This window comes from Sapajus apella, unplaced genomic scaffold (assembly GCF_009761245.1).
Source record: "Sapajus apella isolate SASKATOON/1434 unplaced genomic scaffold, GSC_monkey_1.0 scaffold1, whole genome shotgun sequence".
NCBI lineage: Eukaryota > Metazoa > Chordata > Mammalia > Primates > Cebidae > Sapajus > Sapajus apella.
Window position 1 is genome coordinate 8,864,444 of NW_022436941.1, and position 21,794 is coordinate 8,886,237.

Genomic DNA, 21,794 nt, shown 5'->3' on the forward strand with positions numbered 1-21,794 from the left:
CCAAATTTAGTGGCGAGGTTCTGCAAGTTTGATGAGAGTCTTAAAATTTTGTTCACTTGATAACCTAGAAACATCGAAAACCACTTTAAAACATAAAACTCTTATAGTGCTTTAATTTGCAATAAAAACATTTTCATTGATTACAATTTTAATTTTTTGGTTTCAAACTAAGGAAATCTAAGCAAACTTTCAGGGTCTAAAAATTTTGTTTATCTTTTTAAATAGATCTTTACAATAATCCATTTTGAGAAACACTGCTTTACCCTCATCTGTCAGTATGTTTTAGAGCAATTTAGGCCTAGCTAGGTAAATATATATTTTTTTAAAGTATAAAATCTGAGACATTCAGACAAGTTACATTTATCTTTCTAAATGAAAAAGGTCAATTTTGGCATATTAATTATTTAAATTTCCAAATATGCTAGAACTGACTTCATTGCCCTTCCTCAGTGGGGAGTTGAGCGATGGGATCCTCTGTGATCGTGTAGACCAGGGGCCACAAATGAATGGTCATAGGCCTGGTTGGTCTGGGCCTATGTGGTGATTTGAAGCTCTGGCTGGCTGCTGCCTACTGGGGACAGGCTTGCCTAAGCTTCTCAGTTCCTGTGGACATCCTGATGCATTCACAAGGCCTGCACGCCCCCTGCTGGTGTTTGGATGTGGGACCTACCCCAGGGCACACAGAGCATCATGACACCCAAATTCCTCTTCATGGAAAAAATATCCCCACTCTTAAGATTATGCTTAAAAGGGACCTTTGGTTAAGTTTCCAGTGTTAACCATTGCTCTGGTTAGAGCTTTCACTGAGAGGAGACGTGTTCTTGACTTTCCACATGGCTTTAGCAGAGTTTCTGCTCTAATAATCTGCCCACACCATGGTAACCTCAAATACAGGGAAGTCATGTGGCATCTCAGAGGCCTTTAGTTTTATTGCCAAGGCTGTTGCCTTTTGATTTTCTCTGTTCCCATTCTCTTCTTTGTTGGTCTGTGGCATCCTCCCCACACAGCCAGTGTGTGCCCTCAGCTGACCACAGGAAAGCAAAAACCAAACCTCATGCCTGAATAGGGTGTGCTCTCAGTTGTGATCCACAGCTCAACATAAATTATTTCAGTTAATCCATAATGCATTGTCAGCTTGTCCTTTTTCCTCTTCCTCAAAAATGAATGGCCAATTAAGTACGCGTAACTCTAATTAAACACACACACAAATAGATATTCAAGTTCGGTATCCAAAGTTTAAATCATTCAACAAAAGTTTTAGTTCAGACTTACTGGACTTGGTTGATCTGAATTGAACTTTGATTTAGAAAAACAATTGATATAATTTAATTTCCAATAACAGACAATTCCTAGAACTAGGCCAACCATTATTAATTTATGAAGATCTTCAGAAGATGTATTTTAATGAGTAGATAGGTAGCTGGGAAGTATTTGAGCATTCTTAACCATGATTTAATGATTTGCTTGACATTTATATCCCTTATTAATTTGCACAGGCAGTACAATATGAATTTTGACACTTGATAGATTTTTCCATTTCTGACTAATTAAGCCCTTACTAAAAATATTTTATTGGTGGGGTGTGGTGGTTCATGCCTGTAATCCCAGCACTTTGGGAGGCCGAGGCAGATGGATCACAAGGTCAGAGAGTTCAAGACCAGCTTGGCCAATATGGTGAAACCCCGTCTCTACTAAAAATACAAAAATCAGCCGAGTAGCGCGTATAAGCCCAGCTACTTGGGAGCCTGAGGCAAGAGAATCATTGAACCTGGGTGAGGGGGTGGACAAAGTTTGCAGTGAGCCGAGATCAAGCCACTGTACTCCAGCCTGGGCAACAGAGTGAGACTCCATCTCAAAAAACAAATTATTGTATTTCCTGTCATTATAATGATTACCTAACCAATTTGTCTTTAAATCAGAAATGAATTGAGCATTCCCTAACTCACTTAAACGTTTTTTTACTTTATCTCTCCTGTCATAAATTATTCACTCTGTGTTTATTACCTACAAGCAATATTATGTTAAACGATTTCATTAAGACAATTGAAAAACTTAAAATACTATGTTTCTCTAAAATTGTGAAAAGTTTGTGCTTTTATGAGTTGGCATGAGTGGACAATTTTGAAATATTTTATTCCAATGCCATATTTAAATATTACAGTATTTCTAAATTATTTGTAAAAACCTGTAGAATCTCTTTTCAGTGAAAAGAGTATAGTTTCAGAAAGGGAAGCTAGCATTAGGCATCTTCTTTCTTTTTCTAACAAAAACTTTGCTAATTAAAAAATGGAAATTCTAGTTTGATAAAGTATTTGGCATAAGGAGAGATTAAGTACTCTCATACCTTTTTTACAAGTTCACAATTGGACAGTTTGGCTTTATGAGAAAATAATTATTATAAAAAATGAACATGTGCTTTATCATTGATTTACTTCTGAGAAAAACTATAGATTTTTGGCCCACAGTTAAAGTCAGTGTCAGTTAAAAAACTGATTGATTCATTTTTTCCCACTTACTAACTGTACTTTTTAGTCACTCAGTCAGGTTACATAGGTATTTTCACAGAAGAATTTAAATAGTCCAAGGGACGTAGGTCAGGCCAGAGCAGGGACTGGCAGCCTGGCAGCAGTGCCGCTCTGACCTGCTCACTAAGGGACTGAAAGTTGAGCCCAGAGCAGGCTGCCATATTGCTTGGCCTTCTGCAAGGCTGTCTTTGATGATACAGCCTCTTCTCAGACAGAATTATTTTGTAGACAGCCACATGCAACTAAAGATGTCCCACTCAGCTATTTAGGTTTGAGCAGGTAGCTGGCCCGACAGATATTCCAGATCTACCTGTTGATGCAGTTCTTCCTTCCTAAGATAATAATGTGTTCATTTACATTTCTACTTAACCATATAAATCACATTCTATATCTCTCCTTATGAAATGTATATTTCCAGTACTGTATTTTTTTTAGTAGCTTCTGCTTGTCACTGCTGGCTTTTCAAAGATATTCACCCCAAGTTCCTATACTGAACATAGACTCTTGTCCCAATTACACGATGTTCTCCTACATATGTAATTGCTGTATGCTGTTAGGAATGCAGACAAGCTGAAACTCAGGCTGCAAGAGCACGGTAGAAATTATATCTTGGCATTTGTATCTCCTTTTAATAAAGGATAGTATTAATTTTAACAACAAAAGAAGGTGGATAGATGGTTTGCACTTACCAGAAGTATTTATATGATAGTGCTTCTATCAAAAGAGAAGTTTTTTTGAAAAGTTAAGGATATTAGCCCTTTCCATTTTTCAGTTGTTTTATTTTGACAGTAAAGGTTAGTTACTACTGCATTAAATCTTTGCATCTAAGGTTAATTTTGATTTTGATTGTATTAATGTTTTCTTTAAGCTAATTAATTTTGTCATCAAATAGTGATTTCCAAACTTCAATAGAACTTAAATAACATCTTATATAAAAATTGAGCATGCATAAAACATAAGAGTAGTGCTACTCAAGTTGGTTTAAGGCTTGAGCCAGAGCTTCTCCACACACATGCTTTCTCTTAAGCACCTCACTTCATCCCTCCTCATCGTCCCACCCTTCTCCGTCTCCTTTCTACCCTTACCTATCTGAACCCCATTTCCATACCACCCCCAGCAGTGGCCTCTGCAGATCTCCTAGTTCTCAGTGCGCTATGATTTAAAAACATCTCCCTTGGGACCTGTTTCCAATAAATATTGGATCTCCAAGGACGGTTTATATTTGGTAACAACAAATCAGGAAAAAAGTATATTCTATAGGGTACAAAGAACAGCAGCCCTATTCCTTCCTAAATCCTATGCTTCTTTGAATATCAAGCAGACTTAGAGAATTTTCAAATAAAACCCATTTTACAAGAACCATATCTAATTGTGAAACACTTGATTGTTGATGATACCCATCTTTAGCCAAGATTTCCAGCTATTTAAGATGATACCTATCTTTAGCCATAGATTATGCCATAAAGATTATGCCCATCTTTAGCCAATATTTCCAGCTATTTAAATTGCATATCCAAGTAGAAATCCTTTCAATAAGTGAGATAAAGATTTTTCAAACTTGAACTAATTTTTATTTTACTTGAACTCACCATGTCCTTCTGAGACTTTGTATTCCTTTATGAATGGCACTACCACCTTTATGCAGCCATCCAAACCAGAAACCCAGGAGTCCTTGGGGCTGCCTGCCTCTCTCCTACATTTTGTCAAGTTATCTCTGAATCATTATTAGAGCTGCTTACTTGTCTCTGTCTGTGCCACTGCCCTGAGTGTATGTCCTTATCTTCATTCCAATGAATTGGCCAGATTCTTCTGATTAGTTGCTGTATTAGTCCATTCTCACACTGCTATAAAGAACTTCCTAAGACTGAGTAAATTATAAAGGAAAGAAATTTGATTGACTCCAGATCCACGTGGCTGGGGAAGCCTCAGGAAACTTACAATCATGGCCAAAGGGCAAGCAGGCACCTTCTTCACAAAGCTGCAGGAGAGAGTGGGGTGAGCCAAGGGGGAGGAGCCTCTTATAAAACCATCAGATCTTATGAGAATTCACTCACTATCACAAGAACACCATTGGGGAAACCGTCCCCATAATCCAATCACTTCCCACCAGGTCTCTCCCCAAACATCTGGAGATTACAGTTGAAGATGAGATTTGGGTGGAGACAAAAAGCCTGACCATATCATTTGACCTGCTCCCAATCTTAAATATTTCAAAAACAATCTGCCCATTTCTTTTGGAGAGATCTTTCAAAAATGTGTATTCAGCCATGCCATTACCCTAACTAAAAACCTTCAGTATCTTATTATTGTCTTTGGAGTAAAGTTTGAGCTTCTGCATAAACTGGCTCATCTACCACTTCAGCTTCATCCCTCACACTCATTGCCTCTTGTTTTATGTAACATGAAACCACTTAGAGTTCCCTTTTCACACTCTGCCATTTCTCACTCCCATAGCTTTGTTTTTGGGGTTGTCTCTGCCTGCAATGCCCTTCTCCACCCACTTCTCCCCCTTTGGTGGTTAACTATAACCCATTATTTAACATTCACCTGATTTCAGAAGTCTTCTCTGACTGCCTCTCCCTCTCCCCTCTGATGCCTGAGATGGATGCCCTTTGTCCTGTGCATACCATACTGATAATTGCCCAGTGTTTCTCTGTCTCTACTACTGGATGTGAATGTGCACTCCCGAAGGAAAGAGGCATTCAGGGTTCCTCTTTGTATCCTCAATGCCTGGCATAGAGTAAGCAAGTAATTTATCTCTGTTGACTGGCTAAATGAATGAATAGGAAGGAAAAAAAAGATGGCTTTTAGATACGTAAAATGGTCTGAAATGTTCTCAATATAATTTTGACTTAGCATAATGTCTCTATATCATCATATCTACTCTCATGTGCCTTTTTGCTTTTTACCATGTATACAATAAATACTGTGTTCTATGCCTGTTAAATGTTTGACATTTAATAAATGAGCTATTCTGCATTTGGTTTTTAGGTTAAAGCCATTCACATCCATTCTGACATGTTCTCTGTTCAAAATGGCTTGCTGACACCAACACTAAAGGCTAAAAGACCTGAGCTGAGAGAGTACTTCAAAAAACAAATAGAAGAGCTTTACTCAATCTCCATGTGAAGTTCAAGGAAAGTTCTTCTCCGTATAATGGACTGTGTAGCAATATTATAGTCATTCTTGAAAGTAATGAGTCAAAATGACACAGGTGAAAATGAATAAGCATCTGATTTTATGACTGAGCCTTTTCTTGTCCCAAGAGGTCTTTAACAATATTTTCTCTATCATCACTGAGTACACTTTATTTTTATTATTAAAATGATATTGTAGCAGGCTGCTAAAAATATCACAAATGGCAATGTAAAAATCAAGACATTTTCTCAAGAACTGTGTACCACTAAAAGTAATATATTCTCAATGTTCACAGAACTCCTATTAAACATAAAGGAAAAATATAACTGATATATTGTACTTAATTATTTGTGAAATAGTAACCAGATGCAGCAAATATCTAGGCAATGTGGACTACCTCATTCAATAACTGATTGTCAAAATCACAATTAAATCAGACTTCAAAAATTAAAGCTAGGTGTACAGAATCATGCTAAAACAAAGCATAATAACTCACAGTCTGTGTAACTTCAGATTCTTTAAACAGGACAATCCATATTGTCATATGTGAAGAAGTTTTTTCTCTGATTTTTACTTTTATTCATGAAAAATACAAATTCAGAAATTCTTTTTGTTCTTTTTTTTTTTTTTTTTTTTTTTGAGACAGGGTTTGCTCTGTCACCTAGGCTGGAGTACAGTGGCTCAATCATGGCTCATTGCAGTCTCCATCTCCTGGTCTCAAGCGATCCTCCTGTCTCTGCCTCCCAAGTAGCTGAGACTAGAGGCACACACCACCACATCTGGCTAATTGAACATTTTTTCTTTTTAGAGATGAGGTTTCACTATGTTGCTCAGACTGGTCTCAAACTCCCGAGCTCAAGGGATAATCCTGCCTTGGCCTCCCTAAGTGCTAGGATTACAGGCATGAGCTACTGCACTCAGCCAAATTCAGATATTTTTAAAATATGTGAAATATTTAACTTACAAAGACCTTTCAATACATTTTTCTCATTTATTAAGCTCATTAAAGTATTCAGGAACTACCTAGAAAAGATACAATGTAAAACTATTCAAGGATGGTATGCATATGCTCTTATCATAATGAATTCTAAAAGTCATCTGTTGACTCTACAGTGATTGGATCCTTGAGGAAGACTTGGGAGAAGAAATGCAGAGTTATTTCTCAGGGTGGGCAGCAATTAATGTACCTATATTCCTTGCTGGGGTCTTCTAGTCTTCTATTCCCAACATGCCTATGCTATGCCTGGAAACCCTATATGACTGTAATTCTGAACAACTTAACTTTTTTCCAGTAAGAATATCAAGGCAGAAGGTGGGAAGGAGGGGATATTATCTCCAGGGAAAATAGTTTTTCAACAATATAACTTTGATAAACCTCTTTAAAGTGCCCCAAGAAAACTTTTTAAGTCCATAGACAAATATCTCCTAATGGCATAATTCCATGCCTAAAATCTTTAAACATGCCCAAATTTAACCACTAAAACCTTCTTTCCTGCATTATATATTTAGACACAGCCTGTATAGGGGTGTCAACAATTTTATATAATTAAAGTCCAGATATGATGGATAGCAATTAAGTTCTAAGCTATAGATTGTACATCTGAAAAAGGCATGGTCTCCAGGAAGGTGTTTTTCTTCTATAGAGACAGGACTCTGAAAGCATATGAACAATCCATATACAATTCATGTGTTAATTTAAAATATATGAGCTCAGTGTTTGTAGCCTAGCAGCTCCTTTCCCTTGGAGGAATGCCAAGCAGTTTGCAAATAAATCCTGTTAGTTAAAAACCATATAATCACATGGGCCTATTGGATAAATATGCATCAGTGATTATATACTTATATTTCAGTCTTATCAAAAGTGAATCACAGTTTCATTTGATGTGTTTATCTAGTCTTTTTAAATATTCTTTGGGAATATTCTCTCTGAAGACCCACTGTTGCACTTATAAATTTGACATTTAATAAATGAGCTAGTTCTATGCACACTGATTTTTAAAGGCATTTCTGAATAAACTAATACTTAAAATGTCCAAGGTAACGTCTATGTAGCAATAGATTTTTATATTTAATATATATTTTTGACTAATTAAAAGTGAAAATTGTTACCTGAACTGGATATTCATACTATTTTAAGGGAAAGTTCCTTACATTTCAATAACAAAGAAAGAAGCTGTTACCATTGTCCTCCTACTCAACTAAAATTTCATAATTGGCTTTAGTCCCAAAAGAATTTTGAACAATGTGACATAAATAAGTAATTTAAAACTTATTTTGTTTTATTTATACTTTATAATAGATATGATTGATTATGGACAACTTAAGATTTCTTTTTGCCACTTAAAAGATCTTATATTTCTAGAGTTCCAGGTCTATGTGGAAATCATTACACTTGGGCCAGTAAATGAGTTAGTTCAGATGTGCTGAGAAAAGTAAATAGTGGACCCTAAATATATTGCATGTACATTTATCTATTTCTCTGTTTAATGCCACTTAATTTTGTAATAAATGAGAAATGAAACCCTATGTATCAATGGAAAAATCCTTCTTGCTTCAGATTTCCCAACTTTATTCTGGAGGAGAAAAAATTTTTTATTTCTCATGAACAAAGATAGAAAAAGGTCATGTACTTATGATGGTCACATTCATATTGGGCATTGGATCCTATTTAAGCCAGAAGTATAACAGAGAATCAGTTCCTTAAGTGTAAATATGTTCTTGAATGTTTGGCCAAGTTATCTGTTGTTAAAATGTGTTAGTAATTCTCATATTTTGCAAACAGGTCCTTTGTGTATATTATAAAATATATACCAAATCTGTTTTTCCTTTTGCTGTGGAAGATGTCTTTATATAATAGTGAGACTTCCCTTGCAAATGGGAGAGGAGACTGGTCAGGTGTAGTAGGTAGGCCTAGCCCCATGCATTAGGAACTCAAAAAGTCAGAAATCCACATTTACTCAAGTCATGATTTCATTCTAAATTTAGTTAAAACTACAAATATGAAAAAAATAGAACTTTCCATTGGAATTTTTTACAATCAGGTAATGTTTTAGCAACTTCAAATCAGCATTTAAGTTGATTTTATTACCTATCGAAGAACCAATAACCTTTTCTTTTTCTGCAGTAAAGAAAATGAAGTATCCTTTATTTTCCACATGTATGAAGCACAAATGTGATATAGTTACTTAAAATATAAAATACTTTAAAATGAATGTAAAGAATGGGAAAATATATTTTTGCATGAAAACAGACTGCTTACAAATGTGCTTAATATTTCAGGAAAAAAAGAATGAATAATCGTATATAAAATTGGCTGTATTTCTTTGCAAGTTATAATTTTAAGGAAGCATTTACATGAAAAGAAAAAAGTACCCTAGTGGTCTGAATTTTCTCTCAAGTATGCTAGAAAATCCTTTCTGTGAATCTGCAATTAGCTGCAGTAAGAAGTGGTTTAGCATTCAAGCAAGGTCAGTACCCCAAATGAGAAACTCTTCAGTTAGAACACATTAATGGTTGTAACACAGAGGCAGTAAATAAGTTTTTTAAATGAGCATTTCTAAACTTGGTCCTAAATGGAAAGGGTTTCATGTGGTGACAGTGGCTTTTAAACATTCATTTGAGTGATTATTCTAATTTTTCTTGTTAAATCATTGCAACGGTTGCATGAGGGAAAATAGATATTTTTTGAAGAATTGCTTATTCTACTTTCAATTTTTAAAAATTGAGGGGATTAAAATATTACTTTTTAAATATGCATAAAAGTATCTTAACTGTAATTATATTTTCAGTTGCTTTGTTATAATAGCATGCATATCAAATATAAAATGCATTTATGAAAATTTTTGTAAAAAATAAAAGATTTTTCATTTACCAAAGTTGTTTATAATTACTATTTTATATATTTATATAACATAATCCCCTCACGTGAGTATATTTGGTAATTATCAATCACAGTGCTTGTGGTAAACATAGTATCAAGCTACATTACCAATAAGTATACTTTACATCCACACTCTGTGTCCTCTGTTAAAGTTCCACAAACTCCAAGAACTTATGGTGCATCCAGAGAGGAGCTCCTTTGCCCAGGCCTCTGCTGAAACTTTTGCTATTGTCAGATAACTCCTGGATTTAAATTATTTTTATGAATACATAACAAATAACTATCTTCCAAATTTTCCATCATGATGGCCTTTAAAATACCATTTCCATGTATTTTACTCATATTCAGAATAATGGATACAATTTCATAAAATGATGAATTCTGCTGTGTCCAAGATATGCAGATTCTGCCTTGTCCATATTTTTGCTATCATCCATTCCTCCCTATTGTCACAGCCGTCACTGTAGTTTGTGCCACTCTTATCTCTTGTCTGGACTATTACATTGCTTTCTTAACTAGCCTTCATGTTTCCACCCCAGCATCCTCAAATTTCCCCACCCACGTTTCAGCCAGGGCAATCTTTCTAAATTGAAAATCTAGTCATGCTGTTTTCCTGCTTAATAGTCCTTCAGTGACTTCCCATGGTTGCCAGGATAAAGGTCAAACTCCCTGGTTCAGCACTCAATAACTAGCACCTCCTTCCTCCATGGAGCCTCAGCTCCAATCATACCAATTACTTTTTGTAGATCCCTAAAAGCATCATACTTTCCTGTGCCGACATGCCTTTGCACATACAGTCCCTTTCTCCTAGAATGCCCTTTCCTCTAATTTCCCTGCCTAACTCCTACTATTCATCTTTTAAAACTCAGATTTCAGCATCCTTTTCTCTGAGAAACTTCTCATGTGGTTGATTGGTTGAGGGTCCCTTTGCCCCACCCCCATTTAGACTGAGTTGCTTGAAGTTTTAGGCCCAGTGCAGCTCTGGCTCATAGTATATGCTAAAGAAATGCCTATTGAAGGAAAATCCACTTGGTCTTTTTCATAAGTTGCATAACATTAAAACTGCAATACCTGAAGGTACATTTCCTCTATCACTGTAATTTATTCCATTCTTATCATCCAAGCAAAAATAAACACCACAAAGATGCTCAGTGGGTTACTCCATAAGAAAACACCATTCAAAAACATTTCCTTTGGACTCCAGGGAATCCCAAACCCACAAACTGGCTGTTTTCCCAAAAGATATGTTAAGAAATCTCTTTGACATTTGTTTTCCCATGGAAGTTAATATCTCCATGACCATTTTAAACGTAGTCAAATCCACCATGTGTTGAACTGACATGCTGATTACTGAGTTCTGGGTCTAGGTGTGGAAGCAGTGCAATGGGGAAATAGAAGAAGTTTAACACTCATAACTGAACACTTGTATTGGTGTTTGTGTATTTGGAAGTGAAGTATGGGGAGATAGATGACTGAATTTGAGGTATCTCTGCCCTACCTCATCCTTTCATAGGGGACATGTTTCATTCCCCCCTTATAGGTTGACTCCAAGTGAAGTGTCAAAGAGACCAAATCTGTCTCTAATTCCTTCACCTCCCCTTGCTACCGAGGAATTCAAGCTCCTCTCTTTGCTCCCCCTGCCTTTCTCCCTGGCATGTGTTAGGAAGAACGGGAGTATGACAAGTACAGCAGCCAGATGCCAGGAGAACCATGTTCCCTATGCCAATAATTTTTTAAATAGCTTCCCTACACTCTGGTTTCCTCAGTGGCAAAATGAGGGGGCATCTAGATCATCTCCAAGGATCTTTTTGGCTAAAGAAATCAAGCAGATATGACATGGCAGAATCCAACCAGGTTGATCTCTGACTTCATCCCATCCAGGATCCTGCTTGATGCCCTCCTCCTTGATCTGAGCACTTGGTTTCCCCTCTGGCTGCATGCTTGGTTCATCTAGGCAGCATGCTCAGGTTACATGACTTGAGGGTTCATGGCAACTGAAAAACAACTCACAACTTTGTTACATAAAAGTTGAACCAAGGCTGGGCAAGGTGGCTCCCACCTGTAGTCTCAACACTTTGGGAGGCCAAGGAAGATCACTTGAAACCAGGAGTTCAAGACCAGTGGGGATAACATAGCAAGACCCTGTCTCTATAAAAAAAAAAAAAAATTTAAAATCAGCTGGGCACGATGGCATGTGCCTGTAGTCCTAGCTACTCAGGAGGTCAAGGTGGGAGGATCACTTGAGCCCCGAGTTTGAGGCTGCAGTGAGCTATGATTATACCACTGGACTCCAGCCTGGGTGACAAGCCAGACCCTGTCTCAAAAAAACAAGAAAAAAAAAAAGTTGAAACAGATTGGTCTGGTGCAGCAACAAGTTATGGCCCAGGGCACTAGAAAGAGAGCCCCTATGATATCTTCTACCTTAACCACAAGGTTGCCCAGATGTCCAGAGATGGATCCTGGACACAGGCTAAGGGACTCTGTCACCCAGAAGCAGCCTCCTAGAGCCGGGGATCTTCAGAGGTTTGGTTAGACTCTTAGTTACCATAGCCTCCCAGTAAGTTGAAGGCTCAGGGGACTGAAGTTGATTCCTCAGGGAGAAGCTCCTTGGCACTTTAAGGTGCATTCAATCCTCTTTGTGACCTTCCTGCACTGAGGTTGACCCCTCAAAAGGCTGCCTGTACTCGTGGCCTAAAAGTCCATTGCTAGGCCTTATGCAGCGCTGATAGGAAGAGCTCGCTCCGAGGAGGTGTTGGGCCCATTCAAAGGAGGGAACGCCTTTACTCCTGCATGCCCAGATGAATTAAGCATGCAGCTACAGGGGAAACCTAAGTGCTCAGACCGAGAAGAGGGGCTGAATTAACTTTCTCCTGGAGGAGGAAAAAGTTTTTTCCAAAAAACTCCCATTTCGCTGGCGTTGAGGGAGCCTACACCAGCGGCCCTTTCAGGAGGCTGCGCGGCTGCTTAGTTCCTCCGCCTTCCCAGAAGCCTCTGCGCGGCTTCGCAGAGATAAAAAGGCGGGAGCGGGGCTGGCGGCTGTAGTTCTGGGGATTTTGTTTTAGCCGGATAAGTTGCTGTGGGGCTGCTCCGCGGGCCTAGCCTGGACGCCGACTCCCTGGGATTTAGCCCAGATCCTCTGGAAGGCAGGCCATTGAGGGTCCAGAGACGCCCAAGGCCTGGGGGAAGGGTGGGATATCAATGTGGTCGCTACGGGTGTATACCCGCAAAAAGCGGGCGGGTCAAAGGCTCAATCTCACCCCGACGCCAGACCTAGGCTCTCCCGCGAAGGCAGAGTCCCCACCAGGTCCAGGCTCAAGGCTCGCTCACTGTAAGCCACGCCAAGCAGCCCTGCGGGCGGGACTGAGGGCGGGCGGGGGTGCTAGGCCTCGGGCTCAGGGCCCCCCTGAAGCCTGTGGGTGGGTTTCCAGGGATATTGCCCTGAAACATGCTGCCCTCTCTCAGGTTCGAAGAGAAAAGGCGAGGCGCACGGGTTGCCTAAGATTGCAGAGAAAACAGAGCGGAGCAGCCGGGGAGGTAGCAGCTCTGGGCCGCCCAGGTACGTAGCCTCGAGTAAAAGCCCCACCCTGGCTGGCCGCCTCAGAAAACTTCAGTCCGAATTTTCTGCTAGTAGCCTTTTATTCTAACAGTCAGTGAAGAAAACAAATAACAGTGCTCTGATTTCGCTCTTCTCAGAAAATAGACCCCAAAATTTTACTGCAGAAAGATTTATTTTTAAAAAGGGGAAGGCTTCCCTGAGTTATGGTGGATAACATTGCATAGTTAATGGGCAATAAAAAAAAAAAGAGGTGGGGGAAGGCTTGCCAATTTACATAAAAGGAAGTGAGATAAATTGGTCCGTGAGCTGTGATTGTGTCACTGCATTTGGGTATTGGTGCAAGTCACCACTCTGGTCCTTCTTCCTAAAGATGTCCCTAAAGAGCCTTTCAGATTCTGAACAATCTGAGTAGAGACAGGGAGAGCCAAGTCCAAATGGTGCAAACTAATTGTGTTGTTTGTTTGTTAGCCCTCGTTTAAGAGTTACAGGAGAGAAAAGCCTACAAGAAAATAGGTCTAGTGAAGACACCCAGGATGAGAAGATTGCACCGTTGAGTGTATGTATGTTTCTCATTTAGTCGTTGGGTACACTTAGTGTAGAGACTCTCAGTACCTGATGTACCTCCAGATGAAAGAATAAAACGTTCTTTGTTCAGTAGATGTTACACAGCTCTCCAGTATTTTTATAAACACTGATGTGTCTTTAGACAGGGCATTGAATTTATGACTTGGGGTAGATTTATAGTCATACAGTTTTATTTTTCTCTTTCCTTTGACAAGTTTTGGAGAAACGTTCATAATTGGTGAATTTTCTGTATGAGAAATACAAAACATTACTTAATAACTAATTTTTCATGTTTTCCATTTGATTTTCCATTAACAATTGGAAACATTCATATTTTTTAATATGTAGCAGAGCATTCTAATGTTTATTCGTTAGAATATTATATAACTTCTTGATGTGCTGTATTTAATATGAATTCTGTACTATATTTTAAAACTATACAGCATTAATTTAGGGAAACTCAGATTTTAAAAATTGCTTTTGACTCATCTGACATTAGCATTAAACTTCATAGTTCCCTTTTTTATTGTTGTTGAGACAGCCTTGCTCTGTCACCCAGGCTAGAGTGCAGTGGTGCAATTTTGGCTCACTGACTGCAGTCTCTGCCTTCAGGGTTCAGGCGATTCTCTTGCCTCAGCCTCCTGAGTAGCTGGGACTACAGGCATGCACCATCACCCAGTTAATTTTTGTATAGACGGCGTTTTTCTAGATTGGCCAGGCTGGTCTCAAACTCCTGGCCTCAAGTGATCCACCCACCTCAGCCTCCAGAGTGCTGGGATGACAGGCATGAGCCATCGCACCTGGCCAAGTTCTATTTTTTTTAACTTAATAGTTCCTTTATAACATGTTTCTTGGGAAAGGCAGTTTCAACACAAGGCATTTTTTTAAAAAAAAAAAAAAAAAAAAAAAAAAACAGCTACTCAGGAGGCTGAGGCAGGAGAATTGCCTGAACCCAGGAGGCGGAGGTTTCAGTGAGCCGAGATCGCGCCATTGCACTCCAGCCTGGGTAACATGAGTGAAACTCCGTCTCAAAAAGAAAAAAAAAAAAAAAAAAAAGGCTTTTATCCCATACTTTAACAGTGTAAAATAGTCCTTGTATTTACACTATACAAAAATAGTGTTTTGAAAGTTTCTTCAAATTTTAATGTATTTCTTTCTGTTCCTTTTTCCCTGTGCTTTAAAAAAACTTACAAATTGTCTTATTGTATATTCTCATACATTAAATAGTCTTCAAAAATGTGATCTTTAGTGTCTTCATAGTGTTTTGCTTTGTAGATAGATATACTGTAATTTGTATTACTGTTTCCCTGTGGTTGGGAAATTGAGATTGTGTCCTAGGTATTGCTGTTATTGATATCCATAGACATTCTGTTACAAAAATTTTTTGTTGTACCTCACATTGTTACCCTAAGATAAATACTTTGCAGTGGATCACAGGTTGGATCATGTTTCAAGTTTTTGATTCATGTTGATAAATCAGCACCAACTTACCTGAAACTTTTTTATATATGTGTGTGTGTGTATATGTGAAATATAGATAGATAGATAGATGAAAAGTAGCATGTTGTTTTACTTTTCATTTCTTTGAATGCTGGGGAAGTTGATTTTTTTTTCTCAAATTATTGGCCATTTGTACTTTTTTGTGAAATGTCTATTATATATTAAAGATAGTTATACTTTTGTACACACATATATAACCAACGTTTCCATATTTGTTTACTTGCCTTTAATTTTATTTCTAGTATTTTAGACTTAACAGTTTTTTTAAATTTTGATTTATATATTTCCCTCTATAGATGGAAAAAAAGCCCCTCCCCATGAAGGAACCAGAAAAGTATTCACCTCTATCTTCTATTTGCTGTCATCCCACAGTAGTTAGTTGACTAGCATATTGTTGTTTACAAGATATGCTCATAGTATTATAATTTAATATTTATTTTTAGGTTTAATGTTAAATATCAGATTAAATCTGAACAATAAACTGAATGAAAATATTATATATATGAAACATATCCAAGTTGATGTTTCCAAGCTAATCAAATCAATATGGTACAAGATTATAATATAAAAATGGTCAATCTCATAATTTTGCTGTATTTTTAATTCTTATTTCCCTTAGGAATCAGTTACTGATACCCTCCAGGTTGATAGTAGTTCACCAAATAGCGAACTAGTATCAGGTAAGACTGTCTGATGTGAACTCCCTCAGCTTTCTCTCTTTCCTCCAAACATAAGCATCCATTCATAGCTCTCCCCATCTTCCCATCTCAGTGGAAGAGGCGTCTTTTTCCTACTCCAAAGTGAATCCTTCTGACTGTGCTGTAGATCTCATCCTGAAAGCCTTTAGGCGCATGCCAGTAAATGTGATATTACAGTTGTGATAAGCACTATAAAAGAGATTGACTTGAGTGTGAGTAATTGAGTTTAGTTAGAGAAATTAGGGAAGACTTCCATGAGGGAATGGTAATTGAATTAACATCTGAAGGAGAGTAGAAATTAACTTTGCAGAGATGAGTAAAGAGAAATTCAGGCAGAGGGAACCTCTAATGTGAGACTGAGCATTATGTGTTGAGTAACTGAAGAAGGCCAGTATGATTGCAGTACAGAGAGTGGGAGGAAATGTGATTGTAAGACAGGATTAGATAACCAGTTTGAGGCCCTGCATAGCCTTGTAGTCTACATAAAAAGAAATTGATGTTTATATTCAGAGTAGCAGGAAGTCATTGAAGTCATTTTAATAGAGATTGATATGATCACTTTTGCTGCAGTGTGGAAGAAGGACTGGAAAGAATCAGGAGTGCAGTTAAGAGGCTGTTCAAGTAGTTTAGGGGAGAAATCATGCACCTTCTACTAGGATGGTGACACTGGAAATGGAAAGAAGGTTGTTGATACGATGGTTGTTTTAGGTAATGAGACAGGATTTGGCAAATGAATAGTGAAGGCGATGGAAGTGTCAAAGATGACTACTGTTTCTGGCTTGTATAGCTGGATACAAGGTAGTACCATTCACTGAAAGAAAAGCTGGTTTGAGGAAAAGAATAGAAATTCAGTTTTTAGTATATTAAGTTATGAGTGCATTTAAGATGACTAAGTAGTAATATCAAACAGGTAGTTAGATATGGAGGGCTGGAGATAGAAATTTGTGAGCCATCTGCATATTGGTATAATCAAAATTACTTTGAAAACAAGGATGCCACCAGCACATCAGAAATACAGAGGAATTCTTAAAAGCAAATGAGACAAGATTGGTGAACATATCAAGAGCAGAAAAAAACCACTGCAGTGGTAAAAGTAGCTTTAGAAATACACTAAATCCTTGATCAGTAAATGCAAAAGACTGTGATAGAAGATGTCTTGAAGGAATTGTCAAGGTGATGGGCTAAGAACTATATTTGAAATATCTGGTCCCTTTTTCATTATATCCTTCTTATATTGGAAACTCTGGCAACTACCAGTGCCTGCTGCCAGGAGAAGACCCTGAGAATTACCCCAAGCAAAGTGAACAATCAGGGGAGCTGGCTCTTATGGGTGAATGTTGGGGCTAGGTTGAAAAACAGAGGAGAGTCTGAATTAACTCCATACTGCCACATGATAGCAGAGGAAGAAAAAAGTAAAAGACATAGGCAATTCTTATGTTTGTTAACTCCATAATAAAGTTAGTATGCCTCTCTGAAGTGGGACTTCTGATACGGCAGACTTCCAGTGTGGACACTGGCCAGTTAGGGCAGTGTCCCCATGTAACCTATAATACCTGGAAAATACAGGATATCTCCACCTAGAACACAAGTTCCCAGAATGTCTCATCACTCTTCCAAAATCTCCAGAAGCAAGCCACTATTTCATAATTTTTACTTACTGCCATATAAACAGATTCTCAGAGACATGAATAAGACAACGAGGAATAGCCAAACTTTTGAAGAAAACCAGTTCTATGGAAAAGAGGCAACAAATGCAGCAAACAGACCTAACATTTGAGGAAATGGAACAAAACTAAATATCTCTAGATACAAGAGGCCGCTGGATCCATAATATAGCAGGCTGCTATAAAAAAATTATAGTCCCTGGGAACTAAAAATATTATCAGATTAAAAACTTAACAAAAGAGCCTAATATTGGAATTAATTCAGCTAAAACTAGTAAGCTAGAAAATAGACTAGAGGAATATTTCCTAGAGTGCAGTGCAAAAGAACATAGGATGTGCTCAGGAAATGCTTTTCTCTCCTTACTCTCCCTTCTTTGCCTTATTAACTTTTCCAAAAATAAATTCAGGAGCCATTTCTCCTGGGAATCCTCTCCTGACCTGTTCTCTTTTTCTAGGTGACTTGTTCTATCCTGGTAGTTCTGTGGCACTCTGTATACTTCTGTCAAAAGACTCAAAACCACAGTGTAATTGTTTTTGTCTGTCTTTTACTCTTGAAAAGGAGGAAAATGGCTTTAAAGCCATTGAGAATTAGCACTACCTTTTATCTTCCTATCCCATGCTTGGAATACAGTTTTAAAGATAATACAGGTTCAGATAATTGTCGAGTGTTTCAGATGCTTGTTGGTTGGGTCTTGTACTTTAGTTAGAGAAAATACTGTTTAACCATAATCAGTATTTTCTAAAATCATAGTTTAAATATATGAAAAATGTCCTTGATTACTAGGTTTATCAAGTTGATGTTTGAAAGGTATAAGGAAATAGAGAATAAACTAACTTACAAACTGCTTGTATTCTAAGAGTTCATTTGCTAATTGATATTTGAAACTTGAAATAGTTTTTCCCACAATAAAATATTGTGATGGGCTAAGTTTTGAGCAGCCCACAGAATTCTAGTTAACATATGACATATGATTTATTGTTTTAATTCTACCTCAGAATCTAGTAACTTTATAACACATTGAAAAATTAAGGATTTATATTTAATGTTGAAGATTGAAAACACATTTACTTCTCTTTTCTGAAACCCTACTAAGACGTCAATAAAGGCATAAAAATGTTGTAAGGCCATAGGTTCAAAAAGAAGAGACCTCAACTGAAAGAGATAATTAATGAAAGTTTGGAATTTGGAAGGTAGATTAATGAATTGTAATTGACCTAACAAATCTTAAAAAAAAAAAAAAAAAAAAGGCTGAAAACTAGGCATCTAGAGTAGAGACAAACCAAGAAACAAACTGATTCAGGCTAAAGATTCAGGAATTAGAGGCATTACATATTCCTGGAGGAAATCTTTAAAAAAATATATTTTTTGGACTCTTTAAAAGTAGCAGTTAGATGCTTTGATCCTTTCCCTAACACACTATGGCCAGGCAACTATGCTTCTTCCCACCCTGGTAGTCTAAGATATTGAAGCAGAGGGACTGGATTCAAGGATACTGTACTGAAAACTAGCAGTGGCTAGGGAGGAAGGGAGTTAAATGAAAGTCTTATATTTTGATGTGAAATCCCCAGACCCCTAACACACTCAGGCAAATACATTCCAATTAGAAGATTAGAGGATTCCTCTTGTGTGCCCAGGAGAAGACTGTGGAATTTGTGTGTTCTGGCAGTATGGCCTGGTCCCTGTCTAAATACTCTTCAGTAAAATCCACTTCTTCCTAAGCCCCAGTTATTATGCCATTTTGGTACCTCATTCTTGAACCTTCAAGAATTACCAGACATTTGAAGCAAACATTTAAAATAACAGATCCAAAAAAAAAAAAAAAAAAAAAACTTGAAGGACACAGACAATACAAGAAAAATAAATCTTTTAAAAAGCCACATATTAATATCAAGATGATGAAAAAATGTTGTGTCCATGAAACAAGTGCAGGCTCCTATAAAAAGCATTCAGCACTAAAAGAATTCATTTAAAAAAATAAAAATATGAAATCAAAAAACATTCTGTAGAATTGGATGATAAATTTAAGGAACTATTCCAATAATTTGAACAAACATAAAAGAGAAGATTAAAGATAGAAATAGTGTCAGTGGTGACACAATTCCATAAGTATACGAAAAACCTACTGATTGTACACTTCAAAAGGGTGAGTTTTGGCCGGGCATGGTGGCTCATACGTGTAATTCCAGCACTTTGGGAGGCTGAGGCGGGTGGATTGCCTGAGCTCAGGAGATCAAGACCAGTCTGGGCAACACGGTGAAACCCTGTCTCTACTAAAATACAGAACATTAGCCAGGTGTGGCAGTGTGCACCTGTAATCCCAGCTTCTTGGGAGGCTGAGGCAGGAGAATTGCTTGAACCCAGGAGGCAGAGGTTGCAGTGAGCCAAGATTACGCCATTGCAGTCCAGCCTAGGCAAGAGTGCAAGACTCCAACTCAAAAAAAAAAAAAAAAAAAAAAATTTATGACGTGAATTATATCTCAATAAAGTTCTTATTTTAAAAAGAAAAAAGATGAGTCCAATGATTCTAATATCTAAAAAACAGCAGTTCAGACATTATAAACAGAAGGAAAATTATTAAGCACAGAAAGCTAGAAAATTTCCTAGAATTAAAAATGGTCATGAGTATATTTGCTGAAAGCCATTCAGATTCTGAATAGTATGAATGGAGATACTGGGAGTCAAATTTGGCTGGTGCAAACTGTGCTCACTACAATAAATTTAAAAAAAAATGCGAAGTTATAACATTATACAATGTTTAAATCCTCAAGATGGAGAAATTTATTAGTTTTCCAGAGAAAAAATAATCAGTTGCCATAAGCAATCAAGAATATGAGTGGCATTGGATTTCTGAAGAACATCTCCAGAAGGTAGAACATGATGGGGAGAAAAATATTCAGAATTCTGAAGAACACTGATTTTGTAGAGTCAAGATGGGCCCCCACTCAAAAATTGTCCTGGATTTCAATGCCATCCACACACTAAGAAGGTATGAAAAAGTATAGTACTCATATAATGAGCCCTTCTCGGGAGAAAGGTGACTCCAAGCAGGACTCAAAATGACTTGAGAATGCAGGGGAAGGAGAACTGGCCTGGAGTTTTCATGATGTTTAGAGGATGGGACCAGGTTGAGGCTTCCTGTGCATGGTTTGAACTTGCAACCATTACCAAAAGATGGAACATCAAGGCTCTCTTGTCACCCAGATGTGAAGTGGGAAGAGGAAGAGAACAGTGAGGTTTAAAAACTGTCACACGTAAGCCAGGTGCAGTGGCTAATGCCTGTAATCTGAGCACTTAGGGAGGCCGAGGCGGGAGGATCATTGAGGTTGGGAGTTCAAGACTAGCCTGACCAACATGGAGAAACCCCGTCTCTACTAAATACAAAATTAGCCAGGAGTGATGGCACATACCTGTAATCTCAGCTACTTGGGAGGCTGAGGCAGGAGAATTGCTTGAACCTGGGAGGTGGAAGTTGTGGTGAGCTGAGATTGTGCCATTGTACTCCAGCCTGGGCAACAAGAATGAAACTCTGTCTCAGAAAAAAAAGCTGTCACACATCAAAAAATTGAATCAGTCTCTTAAATATACTAACCTAGAATTCTTACTCAGCCAAACTATCACTCATAAATGTTAGGATAAAGGAATTTTTAGACACATCTTCTTTGTACCTTTTCTCAGAAGTGAAGCAGATGTTCCAAGAAAACCAGGAAATAATAAAGAAGAGATCATGAGATCTAGGAATCAAAGGCTCTTACCTAATACAGGAAATATGTTAATTTCTTAGGATAATGGTAAAAGAAAATCCCAAGAAGACAACTGTGTAGGATGTGTAGAGGACAAACAATCCAAATTTGAGCAAATGGATTGAGATCTCCAATAGCTATACTAGTTTAAAAAAAGAAAAAAAGAAGGAGAGGGAAGAAAAGAAAAAATAGATAACCTGATGTTTTTTAAAGTATTGAGAGGAAATTTATATACTTGTAAAAAGTTGGAACAAGGCTAGGTGCTGTGGCTCATGCCTGTAATCCCAGCACTTTGGGAGGCCAAGGTGAGGGGATTACCTGAGGTCAGGGGTTTAAGACCAGCCTGGCCAACATGGCGAAATCCCATCTCTACTAAAAATACAAAAAATTAGCCAGTCATGGTGGCACGCACCTGTAATCCCAGCTACTTAGGAGGCTGAGGTGGAAGGATCGCTTGAACTCGGGAGGCAGAGGTGGCTGTAATCTAAGATCCCACCACTGCACTTCAGCCTGGGTAACAGAGTGAAA

The 21,794-nt window shown here is 37.8% G+C and overlaps 2 protein-coding genes across 8 annotated transcripts in view; both read left to right on the forward strand.

Moving 5' to 3' along the window:
• The window catches only part of ACSL6 (acyl-CoA synthetase long chain family member 6), a 58,097-nt gene extending 52,113 nt beyond the window's left edge, over window positions 1–5,984 (forward strand). For all 7 annotated transcript variants that reach the window (XM_032259457.1, XM_032259524.1, XM_032259140.1 and 4 more), the window contains one exon: window positions 5,517–5,984. In XM_032259457.1, the coding sequence (XP_032115348.1) occupies window positions 5,517–5,654 (138 nt within the window). In that variant the 3' untranslated portion in view covers window positions 5,655–5,984. The remainder of the gene's footprint in view (window positions 1–5,516) is intronic.
• Window positions 5,985–11,831: 5,847 nt separating this feature from the next.
• MEIKIN (meiotic kinetochore factor) overlaps window positions 11,832–21,794 on the forward strand; it is a 120,234-nt gene continuing 110,271 nt past the window's right edge. The window contains exons 1-4 of the mRNA XM_032259635.1: window positions 11,832–12,847; window positions 13,006–13,099; window positions 13,568–13,655; window positions 15,783–15,843. Of these exons, the coding sequence (XP_032115526.1) occupies window positions 12,742–12,847; window positions 13,006–13,099; window positions 13,568–13,655; window positions 15,783–15,843 (349 nt within the window). The 5' untranslated portion in view covers window positions 11,832–12,741. The remainder of the gene's footprint in view (window positions 12,848–13,005; window positions 13,100–13,567; window positions 13,656–15,782; window positions 15,844–21,794) is intronic.